The sequence below is a fragment of the Uranotaenia lowii genome, chromosome 2 (assembly GCF_029784155.1).
Source record: "Uranotaenia lowii strain MFRU-FL chromosome 2, ASM2978415v1, whole genome shotgun sequence".
Classification (NCBI taxonomy): Eukaryota; Metazoa; Arthropoda; class Insecta; order Diptera; family Culicidae; genus Uranotaenia; species Uranotaenia lowii.
This window is the reverse complement of record NC_073692.1, coordinates 49,956,612-49,970,200: the sequence shown is the minus strand read 5'-3', so window position 1 is coordinate 49,970,200 and position 13,589 is coordinate 49,956,612. Positions and strand designations below refer to the sequence as shown.

General features: G+C 32.2%; 1 protein-coding gene across 5 annotated transcripts in view; it reads right to left on the bottom strand.

Moving 5' to 3' along the window:
* Positions 1 to 13,589, bottom strand: part of LOC129748180 (aryl hydrocarbon receptor nuclear translocator homolog) — a 238,310-nt gene that overhangs the window by 183,292 nt on the left and 41,429 nt on the right. For 4 of the 5 annotated variants that reach the window (XM_055742687.1, XM_055742689.1, XM_055742688.1 and 1 more), the window contains exon 2: positions 7,376 to 7,405. The exons of the other annotated variant lie outside the window; for it this stretch is intronic. In XM_055742687.1, the coding sequence (XP_055598662.1) occupies positions 7,376 to 7,405 (30 nt within the window). The remainder of the gene's footprint in view (positions 1 to 7,375; positions 7,406 to 13,589) is intronic. 5 annotated transcript variants of the gene reach the window in all.

Here is a 13,589-nt window from a genome sequence, read left to right as displayed (position 1 = left end):
AATTGCTGAAATAAACGAATGCGAGTTTCATAGATAAACTCCTTTGAATTCAGCCACAGTATTTGAAAAACTCAAATAGGAACTACTTTCTATCACATTTCTCACTTTTTAAATTATTTTTAAAAATATTTGATATGAAGTGAAATGAATTATTGGTGTACTCCTCCTTGTTGATAGATGTACTAAGTGATCCCCTCCACGTGTTTCTTTGACAATGTTTTGAACTATCAAAATAATAAAATTCAACAGAAAAAGGTTGAAATAAAATTAGAAGCATGTTTTAAAACTAATCTGATTTATATAAATTTGTCAATTTTCGATTGAAATCAAATCGCTCGGCTCCCATAAGCCGTCGGAAATGAGCGACAGCGAATAGGAAACCGATTTGCAAGAATTGACGTTAGACCGGTTCATTTGAACTAATTTTTGCTGACCATAGTCAGCCTCATAGAGATTGAATATGACTCAACTCCAACTAATTTTATTTATTTTGACTGCACTGCTTTTAACGCATGCTTTTTAATAAACAGAGGACTATTTTTTATATATTTACTAACTTGTACAAACTATTTACCTACAGTACCGTACATGATTCTACAGAAGTTGGGAAGATATCTCCAACGTTTCTAACGTTCTACTACAATGACATTGTTTCTGAAAAACTTTATATTTATAGACTTAATTAATTTTTGATCTCTTACCTGACGACATTGAACGTTTCTCAAATATTCGAAACATGATTTACAACAATTCTAAGAAAATTGCATTTTCTTGAGCTTCTTTTATTTAAACTGCAATATCTTACATACGACCAAACACTTTGCTCTGCTTAAAGGTCTCTATCCGTATCCTTGAAAACTAAAAAAAACTTTTCCAGTTTTCAGTTATTCTCTGAATGGGAATCAGTAACGTCTCGTGAAAATTTTTTCAATTCCTGGACAAAAAACCTCGAGTTCCATAGCGTTTTAACGATGCACGAAAAAACAATCAATAAATTTCCGTTGAAAGTCAAAACGAAAAGAAAATTTGGATGAATGTTCAATTATATCTTGAAATAAGAATTCATGAGTTCTCTGGTTTTGATTTCAATACAAATTTGGATAAAAAAAAATTTGAGTTAGTAAATAAATTCAATGCAATCTACCCCGCTTGAATTCTGATTTCCCCTTTAGAAGTTTGAAAGCATGACATCACACGTGTTTGCTTAATTTTTATAAATACTAAGTGAATTTGCAGCAAATTGTGTTTCGTATTTGACATATTATAGTTTGAATGAAAAAAGCCTAAAAGTCGAATTTTGGTAGTCGTCACTATATGTCACGGTATTGTACGTCAACTCCCAAAAATATTCACTCAATAACTTGCATTCGGCTGATATTTTTGCAACTTTTGAAAACAACAACAAACGAAGCGTAAATTTCCGAAAAAAAATCTTAAACTTTTAAAAAAGTAAAAAACTTGAATAGATGAGCTGAACTAGTCTAATGCGCATCGAATTGGCGTTGCACATAGAAGTATATTAAACCAATATTTGGTCAAAAATGTTTTTTTTTTTATTTTTATACTCAGTAGACCGCTGCAAGCTTTGTATGAAAATTTCAAATTCCTTAATTTTTACACCTCCCATAACTTCTTTTTGGTAGTTTTTGCTACCAGAAATAGCAATAAAAATTTTGGAAGCAATCCCTTCAGTCCTGAATTAGCGCAACGAGTTTTAATTTTGTATGGAAATTTGTATGGGAATTTTTTTTTTTCATTAAAAAATCAAATGATTCTTGCAGTACTATTCATGTGAACAAAGCACAAACCTTACTTGTACCCCAGAAAAGTTATTCGATGTTATATAAATTATTTTTTCAAAATTATTTTTTTAAATTTTTGCGTTTTTGGCTGCTTATTTGAAAGCTGTGTAACCGTAGGATGGAAATAAAAAATCTCAAAAAACTGCTTTATATGGCCAGAAAATTGATTGATTTATATAACCTTTGCAAAAACATTTCATACAATTTTTTTTTAGGATTTTTTGTTGATATTGTTCGGTGAAATAAATGACTAGGCACTTTGTTCTTTTACGTTTCGATTTACTTTTTGTAAATCGAAACGTAAAAGAACAAAGTGCCTAGTCATTTATTTCACCGAACAATATCAACAAAAAATCCTAAAATATAATCAAACGGTGATCGAAACACGCCGAAAATTTCATACAATTATTAACAGCTCTAGCAAGCAAAATCTGCTATTTTATAAAATACATTTCAATGGATTCAGATTTTTAATTTGTAATGATTATAACTTTTTTCATGAAAATCTTAGCTGCTTGTCATGTTAGAGAAAAAATGAAGCTAGAGAATAACCAAAATCAAAAATTAAAGACCAATTTTATTTCCAGCTTACATGAATTTTCTAGATAATAAAATGTGCAAAAATTTCTTCTTCCGCGTTGTGCTCAGGACTGAACCAAATTATCTCCAATTTTACACTGATGCTTGGTGACCCAAAGGGCATCGAAAAAACATATGGGAGCATTTTTCGCAGCGGTCTTATACTCAGTCATAAGTTTGCATATCTTGAAATTAGACTATTCAAATATTCTTAAAGTTTATAAAAATAATTTTGAGCTAATTCAATTACCTAGCAGTTATTTTAAAAGCTTTCTGGTAAAAAATGTCGATATCAATATTGAATCTGCTTGATATTTCAAATACTATCTTCCACTTTAAATTATCATTAAACTATTCTATTGAAATCCTCTAATTTTCTCAAACATTTACTGTACTAGTTTCTACTTAAAAAAATTCCATCAACAATTTTTTATAGTTTTTTTTTTATATAATGTCCTACAATTTGTGCTGAATAGCTGAATTTTTTCGTCTACCTGGAGCACCATCGTGAAATTTCAATAAACCTTTTCTCTAAAAATATTAGTTTTACTCGCCCTCTATAGATCTCTATACTGAATGATTATTTTAAACAGCTGTGCTATGGAAAATGAACGTTCGTTCTGCAAAAAAAAATATTTGTTAGAATAAATACTCGATTTAAAACCTGTAACTAAAAATCCAAGAGTTTTCTTTGTTAAAATGTAAATAAAAAATAGTTTCAAAATTAAAAAAAAACAGCGACTTTTAAAGATGTTGCACGTGTTAAAAATAATGAAAATGCATCGTTAGGTAAATAAATTATCTATAAACATAAAAATAAATGTTTTTCTGTCTGTCTGTCTATTCCCTATAGGCTCGATAATTACTGACACGATCAATTTGAAATTTTATATGTAAGAGTTTTTAGGGTCGGAGATGATTTTTTAAATACTTTCAAAACGCTCCGTCTTAAACGAGGGAAGCCCTTCCATACAAAATCAATAAAAATATGACACAAATCGAACAACTTCCAGAAACTGCTGAACCGATCAACTGAAATTGGGTGTGTAGCTGTTTTCAAAGCCGGGAATAATTTCTATAACGCTTTCAAAGCCCTCCAAATTAAGGAGGGGAAGGCTCCCATACAAAATTAATTAAAAAAATATGACACAATTCGAACAATTTACGGAAATTACTGAACCGATCAACGAGGAATTAGGTGTGCAGACGTTTTCAAGACCAGAAATGGTTTCTAAAACACTTTCAAACCGGTCCAAATTAAGGGAGAGGGGGCTCCCATACAAAATTAATAAATGCCCCAATTCGAACAATTTTTCAAAAGAACTTAATCAATCAACTTGAAATTTGGTATGTAGCCATTTTAAAGACCGGGAATTGTTTCTTTAATTCTTTCAAACCCCCTTGAATCCAAAAAAAGGAGGAGGAAGGGGTTCCCATACAAAATTAACACAAATATGATAAAATCCTCAAAGTATTTTTCGTTGAAAATTGATTAACAGTTTCGACATAATTGAAGATGATTTATTGATTTGACAAAAAAAAATATTATAAAATAAGGTGATATATTGTATTGATCGACGCTTCTTATTTTAAAGAATGAAGATTTTCAAATTCAATACATGTAAAATAAAGGTTATTGAGTAGACACAAATGCCGCAAGGATGGTAAAGTGTCGTTAATAAAAAATAAAGAAAAACCAAAAAAAAACCCCCAAAAAAAACCAAACACAAAACCAATGTATTAGTATATTCATAAAGTTTGGCACACTTTGGACTAGGTGAGAATTTGCCTGTATTTAAAACAAAAACTCCTCCCGCTTTAAAAAAGGCCAATTTTTTTTAATTGAAAGGGATTATTTATTGTATTGGAGATCCCTCCTTTTGAGGCTGCTTCAATCTTCAAACCTTCAAGTAATGTTTATACTCAAGACAATCTGGAAGCTCAGATGCAATGAAATATAGTTCGCTTTTGAATAAGGTTCAAATTTAAATTAAATTGAATTAGAATAATTTAAAGAAACTTAAATTTTTCCATAGAAGGGATAGCAAAGCACACCGGGTCAATTAGTTAACACTAAACACGGAAAAACAATTTTAAACTATAATTTGAAAAACTTTTATTTTCTTGAACAACTGATAAAAATAAACAGGGCGCAACGAAATGATTTTACAAAAAAGGAGAAAAAAATCAACTTCAGCATTGAAAAATCACGAGTGAGGAAGTATGCGGAAGTTTTTTCTTTTGTACATGGTTCATGAAATTATGAATTTTTACATGATGTGCTGGGACTTGCTGGGAACATAAACAAAAACCTTAGATCTGCCAAGTTTCATTGCAAGACGATTTCGTTTGCTAATTAGATCTCATTCGAACTTTGCCGTTATCCTGCGTGGTTGATTCGTGCAAAGCTAGGGGTGAAGAGAGTGGAGTAAATTCAGACAATTTCGGTGTCCTTGTAGGACGGAAGTCCTGGTACAACTATAAGGGAACTTGAACGTGAAAAACACAAAAGTACTTCCTGTAGAGTTTCATAAAACGATATTAGAAATATAGTTTAATGAATAAATGTCTGTATTTAAACCAATATGGGAGGCAATTCCGTTGAAGCAATGCAAACAGCTAGCTTAAGCCGTTGTCTCAGGCCTTCCCTCCCATTCTGAACTAAGCACAAGTCCTCGGTTGTCGTACCTAAAAAAATAGACTTACATAAATTGTTTTGAACCATCAATCAGTTGTTAAATTTATCTCTATTTGACATTCAAAAGATGTTTTTTTTTTTCCTAGGTTAAGTCATACATGCCATCATCATACATTAATTTTTCAAAATACGAAACACACAATTTTCGAAATTTTTTTTAAAGGGAACTGTTTGTCAATTTGCAATTTCTTAGATTTTCTGGCACTTAAATTCAACTTTGCACAGTATATTCACGCAAGATTTTTGCAAAAAAATAATGTTTATCGGAAAGGAAATTTCATACCGATTTTAGTGGTTACATTAGCGCTGCGGTTCTTTACAAAAATGCGATAAATTACGGAAATCTCGCGTTAACATACTCAAAATCCAGTGCAAAATTTAATAAAAGTCAAAGAAAATTTGAGAAATTGCAAATTGACAAAAGTTTTTTTCTTTATTGAAAATTCATAAAAAATTCTGTGTTTTGTGTTTTGAAAATCTAAAAATGCCAAAATGTACCAAATTACGCCAACATTACAATCCTCTTTCAAAATGTATCTGGTATGACCTAGACAATTTGTAAGGTTTATTGATTGAAAAGTACGATTTTTACACCACAATTTTACATTTTTTGTGATCATCATCTGAAAAACTTCTAAAAAATATATCCTGTGCTACATATAGCTTCTAACTTCAGCTTTGTCGGACACTAATTAAAATTTTAGATGCATAGATGAATTAGATGAATAATTTTCTGAAAAACATATTTGAGTTACGTTACGAGGTTCCCGAAACTATAAATTTTGTAAAAATCGGTTGGGAAACAAGTGAGATATATTGGTTTTAGTCAGAAGTGCCAAATTGACACTCCAGGGACTGTTAAGGGTGAAAAAATCAGGGTTAATGCGCGCAGCATCGCCATATTACTACAGGGCCTTTTTGACTTTTCAGTGCGGCCCATGATAGTTTGTTAGTTCCAGAACAATATTAGTTAAAGAAATGATACGCACTTTGACTGATGTTTCCAAAGATTTTTCTACGAGCAGTTTAACAGTCCTCTAGGAGGATTTTCATTTAAACAATGCTCAAATTTCAACTTAGTGATTTTTGTAAGCCAAATAAATACTTTAGTTAGTTTCAAACGTTCAAGTTTCGATCTCGAAACTACGCTCGTTCTAAGCATCTGTTGAAATCTGAAGCGACTGCCCTTCATTTTGGTTGAACTGGGTTTAAAGCTTCGCGCTTTCCTGGGATGAGACAGATTAAATCAGTATTCATTTGCGTTCTCCCATTCTTATGACCCGTGACTCGAAGTAAATTGCAAAGCGTTCCTTCTCGAAAGTAGACACTTCTCTGGTCGACCTTTACTTGGGGATTATAGAAAACCAGCGAGACCAGTCTCATCCGAGGAGGAAGATGATCCAGATCAGAAACGAAGCAAAAATTAAACAGGTCACCGGTTGGGGTCTCCCCGGTGCAAAACTCATTTGGGGACCTCGTTGGGTCACATCACGGCACAAATAGGCCGGGACGGGAACTAAATGAGCTGCGCGTCGATTTTTTTTTCTTAATTTTTCGCTGTCCCTCTCTTCGGGGCGTTCGTGTGTGAGGAGCGCGCAGGCTTAAATCTTGCAAGAAGCAACAACACTGAAGAAGTTGTAATAACCAATAAGTTTCCGCGTGCGCGCTGGGGAACCCGTTTAAGTGGGACCCTGGCCCTTCAAGGAAGATAATGAAAGTTACTGGATCAGGTCGCTTCAGGTCCCTCAAAACTTGAAGGGAAAATGAACTTGAAGGGGTTTAAAAGTGGGTTGCGAGAGGGTATTCTTTCACCGGTTTTTTGCTCGCGCGCAAGCTTAATCGAGCAATGTCGAATAAACCATCCGTACGCGAGGAAGGGTGGAAAATTTATTGTATTTACCCGGAGGCAGCTCGTGCTCATAATGCCGTGAGAATTCTGCTGCATATGCGGATTTTTTCCGCGCCTCACCAGCTACTTCTATCGATACACTTGTATGAGTAGGTACGTTGTTGAAGTACGCTTCAAGTTTCAAGTTCATGAAGTTCGTCGTCTGGCGGAGCTGCCGTTGTCTGCCTTGTGGAAGATTAAGTAATAAAGTCTAGCGTCTGGTAAATGGATCGGAAGCTTCGCTTCAAAAACTATTTTAAAAATATTTATGAAAGAATTCAACCAAAAAAACACCTCATTGGTAACGAAACTGATAAATAAATTTTAAAATCAAAAACTAGAACAAAATGCCAACGATAGTCAACGAACAAAATGCATATTAGTTTGAAAATCAAAAACGTAACTCACTTGACAAGATCGGCGCCCGAACATTGTCCGCTAGAATGAGAAAGTTTTTGAATGGTTTACAATTTTTTTTTCAAATGGCGTATCAAAAAGACTGAGAAAAAGTCAAGTCAATGGAAAACATCTACAAACATGTATTAAATTAGTCACGGTAAAAAAAAACACTTTCTCAAATTGATTTTCATGCTTAAATCAATGGTTTTTTTTTATTTTTCAAATGTTGAAAATTGTAAATTTGATATATATCGAACGTTTTAAAGTAAAACAAAACTGTAAATAATTTAAACATTTCTTTTTGGTACAGTGTTAACTAATAACAAGGTCAATAACAGTCAAACCTAATGATAAAATCATTAGGCATGGGATTTTTCATAATTAGGTGGCTGTTCAAATTTAAAAGCTAAGCTTGCCAGACTGCCCAATTTCAACCCGGACTTGCCCGGATATTGAATACAAACTTTGGAAAAGATCCGGTCCGGCCCGAATGAATTGATAAAATGATCAGTGTTCCCCCAGTTTACGGAATCATTTGAGTTTCCTTGGAGTCTCTTTTGAGTTTTTAGAGTTAACTCTTTTGAGTCTCTTCCGAGTCTCTTTTAAACCTCTTTTGAGTGTCATTGAGTCTTATCCTGAATCGCTTTTGAGTCTCATTTTAGCCTCTTTTTAGGGTCTTTTGAGACTCTTTTGAGTCTCTTTTGGGTCTATTTCAAGTCTCTTGAAATTAGCCTCTTTTAAGTACCATTAACTCTAATGAGTTTCTCGCGAGTCTCTTTGAAGATACACAAACCGAGTTTCCTTTGAGTCTCATTTGAGAGTTTAGAGTCTCTGTTAAGCATCTTTCGATTCTCTTTCTTATGAGTCTCTTCAAAGTCTCTTCCGAGTCTCTTTCAAGCCTCTTTTGAGTGCCTTTTGAGTCTTACCCTGAATCACTTTTGAGTCTTGCGAAAAGTGTCTTTTGAGTCTCTTTGGAGTCTTTTCTGAGTATTGTTTAAATCCCTTCAAAGTACCTTCAAGTCTCTTGTAAGATTCTCTTGAGTATCGTTTAAGTCTCTTTTGAATATCATTTATGTCTCTTTAGATTTTCTTTTGAGTCACTTTTGAGTCTCTTTTCAGTATCTTTTGAGTATATTTAGATTACCTTTAAGTCTGTTTTGAGTGTCTCTTGAGTCTCTATGACACTCTTTGAAAATTTTATGTGTTTCCTTCGAGTCTCTCCTGAGTCTTTTTTGAGTCCCTTTAAAACTTCTTTTGAGTCTTTTATAATTCTCTTTTGAGTCGTTTTAGAGTCTCTTTTGAGTTACTTTAGAGTCCGTTTAGAGTACCTTTAAATTTCTTCTGAGTTGCGCTTGAGTTTTTTTTAACATTCTTTGGGTCTCTTGTGAGTTTCTTTTGATTCGTTTTTAAGTCTCTTTTGAGTTTATTTAAAGTCTCTAATGATTCTCTTTTGAGTCGTTTTAGAGTCTCTTTTGAGTTACTTTTGAGTTCGTTTGGAGTACCTTGAAATTTCTTCTGAGTTTCGCTTGAGTTTTTTTTGACATTCTTTGGGTCACTTGTGAGTTTCTTTTGATTCGTTTTTAAGTCTCTTTTGAGTTTATTTAAAGTCTCTTATGATTCACTTTATTGCTACTATTGAGACTCTTTTGAGTCTTCTTGAGTCTATTTTGATTATTTTTCGAGTATATTTGGAGTATTTTTTAAGTCTCTTTTGAGTCACTTTTAAGTCTCTTCTGAGGCTCTTTTAAGTCTCTTTTGAGTCTCTTTTAAGTCTCTTTTGAGTTTCTTTTCAGTTTCTCTTGAGTTTCATTTTAGTCTTTTTGAGTCGACACAAAAGAGTATCAAAAGAGACTTAAATGAGCCTCAAGCTCATTTCAGTTTACTTTGATACTCTTTTGTGTCTCTTTTGAGTCTAATTTGAGTCCTTTTCGAGTACTCTTAAGTCTCTTTTGAGTGTGTTTGAGCTTCTTTTGAGTCAATTTTAAGCCACTTTTGAGTCTCTTGTGAATCTCTTTAGAGTATCTTTTGAGTTTCTTTTGAGTCTCTTTTGAGTCTCTTTTGAGTCTCATTTGACTCCCTTCAGAATAACTTCAAGTGTCTTTCGAGTATCTCTTGAGTTTTTTTGACACTCTTTGAGTCTCTTTTGAGTTTCTTTTGAGTTTCCTTTAAGTTTCCTTTGAGTTTCTTTTGAGTCTTTTTTGAGACTCTTTTTAGCCTATTTTGAGTCTGTTATGAGTCTCTTACGAGTTTTTTAAAGTCTCTTTGAATTCTCATAATTGTTTCTTTTGTGAACATTTTGGGCCTTCTTGGGTCTTTTTCGATTATTTTTAAAGTTTTTTTGAGTCTTTTTTAAGTTTTTTTTTTTTCATTATTTCTCAAATGGGTCTTTTTTGAGTCTCTTTTGAGTTTCTTTTGAGACTCTTTTGAGCTTCCTTTGAGTTTATTTTAAGCTATTTTGCGTTTCTTTAGAGTCTATTTTGAGTCTCTTCTGGTTCTCGTTTTGTTTCTTTTGAGCCTTTTTGTGTCTTTTTTGATTATTTTTTGAGTCTTTTTTTAATCTCTTTCGAAACTCTTTTGAGTTTCTGTTGAGTTTCTTTTGGGTTTCTTTTGAAATTCTTCTGAAACTTTTTTGAGCTTCTTTTGAGTCTCTTTTCAGTCTCTTTTGAGTCTCTTTTCAGTCTCTTTTGAGTCTCTTTTGTATCTCTTTTGAGTCTCTATGTTTCTCTTTTTGATACCCTTTTAAGTCTCTTTTGGGTTTCCATAAGTCTCTTTTAAGTCTCTTTTTGGTTTCTTTTAAGTCTCTTTTAAGTCTTTTTGCAGTTTCTTTAGAATCCTTTCAATGTTGTTTTGTTTTTTTTGGAAAATCCTGGATTTTGTCCGTATTTTATTTCTTTCTCTTTTGAGTCACTTCTGGTTCTCGTTTTCTTTCTTTTGAGACATTTTAGAGCCTTTTTGAGTTTTTTAATTAGTTTTTGAGTCTCTTCTTATTCTTTTCGAATCTATTTTGAGTATCTGTTGAGTGTCTTTAGATTCTCTTTTAAAATTCTTTTGAGACTTTTTTGAGCTTCCTTTGAATCTCTTTTCAGTCTCTTTTGAGTTTATTTTGTATCTCTTTTGAGTCTCTATGTTTCTCTTTTTGAAACCCTTTTAAGTCTCTCTTGGGTTTCCATAAGTCTCTTTTAAGTTTCTTTTAAGTCTCTGTTAAGTCTACTTAAAAAAATATGGAAGTGCTCCATAGTGTAGCGTCTCAAAGAATCAAGATGAATTTTATTTTTAAAAAAAGTTATATTTAAAAGTAATAAAAAAATCTTTCTATAATTGAAAAAAAAATAATCATCTTAGCAAGCGACTATTTCAATCTATCGATTCCTGCTAATAGTTCTTAATCTAAACATGAAAGTTTGTTTTCTCGAAATAAAAATTTGTTTTTGCAACTTTGTCTTATTTTTGAAGTCTTATGATCCATGGGTTATAGTGTAGTTTTCTGACGATCGGTCCTCTCAATCAATATTATAGACTGTTTAAATTCTGCAGTTCACTATATGGTTTTTTTTTTTAACTAAAAGGAGGATATTTCCAACTTACTTTTTTGTAACCATCTGACTTCATTGAATATGTGATTTTGTTTCTCAGGTCGAGCTTAAGGCTTCTCAAGCTTAACCAGTAGATCCAATCTGGTAGTTGAATCCATTATTTGATGAGACTACCAAAAAAGGACTAGGATTGATGTCCATGTCGATAACTTTTAGAGCAAAAATAGGCAGTGTCAATCAATGTGCCTAATATTACGGTTCATGATCAGTTTGACCGATCTGAAGTCCTTTCAAGAACATGCGGTAGTTTCAATCCGATGTTAAATTACCAAAATTTGGCAGTCTCTATCTCAGAAACGACTGAACAATATTCTACAAATTTCGCATTTTTAACTATAGAAGTGGCTATAACACTGTACTGTAACGATTACCCAATTCTCTCAATACGAAGCAGTTCTCTCAATTCGTATTCGATTTCATAAATAACGTTCAGAATACGACAGGCTTTCAAATATTCGGCTCTCTCAATTAACTAAGCCCTTGCACTATGGGGCAGTTCCATACAATGAGGTGGCAAAAAGTTTTACTTAGTGTTTTGGACTCTTTTGTAAATGTTGAATTTTTGGTATGAAACATACTCTTTTCACACATTGCAGATAAAAAAAACGAGATATCTCGTTTTTTGCCAGACGCGAATGCGCGTCACTGAGAAGCATAACTCAAATGTGATACATTTTATCAAGAAACTTTATTCTACATAATTGTGTACAACACTTTCGATAATTGAAAAATAAAAAATTTGAAAAATTAGGTTCAATCGTTTCGGGCATAGAAACTGCCAAATTTAGTTGATTTTGGGCTTTCCTACAAAAATTGTATAAAAAAATTTTAAAGTAAGAGGATTGGTGTTATTTTCAACCCTGCTTTCTGTTTACGTTAAAAGCCGTTTTTGGACTAATTTATAATTAAATGATAAATATTATCAAAACATGAAACTCAAGAGCAAAATGTGTCAAAGGATTGATGAATCAGGAAAATAAATTTCTTGACAAACTTTGGTGAAAACATACTCATTAATGGGTACAAATTACCCATTAGCTTTATTTTACCAGTTTCTTTTTACTCTAACTCTAAAAAACGGCGCTTTAAGGTGCATGGAAACTCTTTCATTGTACTTTTAGGACCCAAAACTAGATCTCACAAATTGATAGAGTTTGGAAAAATGCGGGAATCTCGTTTAACTAGGCTTTAAAGTTTTTGATTTCTGAGAAAATGGTTCGTTTACCCATTTTATTTAGTTTGTAAAAATTTTGAAAAATTAAAATTAATGTTTTTAATCTAAGCTTTCATATGATTTACTTTATATTAAAAAAAATGTGTTCCATAGAAAGATACGTAATATATTTTTTATTTTTCACCAAATGAATTTATCAATTTTGGCAAAGCCCGATGTCTATGGTGCGTTCAGTATCCAAGAGAATGAATTGAAAAATTGGGGATATCTTAGTCAAATATAAGGCTATAAACTAGTTAACATAAAGTTAAATAAAGTTTAGTTTTTTACTTTTTGCCGTCTCAAAACCACAGTGCGTTGAACAGCCTGCAGAAAAAATCGCGAAACCGGCAAACCCAATTCAAAAAAAAATCAACACAAAGGGGTTATCTCAATCTGCCAGAGAACAAACGCCCAGAACCTCGCCTATCAACATTTTGAATTTTTTTTTTAGGTTAATGAGCTATAAACCTACAGTTGTATGTCTGACAGAACGGTCAAACCTTTCTATTTTAGGTGGTCATCTCAATCCGCTGCCCAAAAACCACTCTTCCGAACTTTCTTTTCAAATAAATACATATATTAAAACAGAGAAACATAACCTTAGGGTCGAATAAATCGATGATACCGTTCAATTCTTAGCTTAAAATATTTCCAAGTGCTCTAACACACAAGCGGTAGCTTCAATTCTGGTCTGTATTGAATATTCTTCAAAAAAAAAGTGAGTGGCACTCCCAATTCACTCGACAGAGGTTGCATCTCTGTATTTATGTTCGAATTCTGATTGAAACATTTGCGTCATTCTAATAGATATAAATTAAGATAGAGAATTTATTTGAGGCACATTTAAAGACCAGCATTCTTCGTCGATTTGCAAACATTTATCTCAATCCATTATTCCATCCAATATTCTTTTGAACGGTCGTCACAATTCTTTATCATTGTTGATTGTTATCGGTCCAAACCAAAATCATAAAGATGGTCTATTTCTGTGACAGTTTGCATTCTGGCATCGCAGCATTAATGGATTTTTGATATTTTTTCATTTCTGTCATTTGTGTCTTTTTGATCATTTTTTGTTAGTTTTGTAGTTTTGTAGTTTTTATATTTTTTGTCATTTTTGTTATGAACTTTGTTTTTTATAATTTCGTAATTTTTGTCATTAATGTCGTTTTTCTCATTTTTGTCGTTTTTGTCATTTTGTCGTATTTGTAATTTTTGAAATTTTTTTCATTTTTGTTAGTTTTGTCATGTTTGTCATTTTTGTCATCTTTGTCATTTTTGTCATTTTTATCATTTTTGTCATTTTTGTCATTCTTGTCGTTTTTGTCATTTTTGTCAATTCTGTAATTTTTTTTTGTAAATTTTTGTCATTTGTTTAATCATTTTTGCCATTTTTGTCATTTTTGCTATTTTT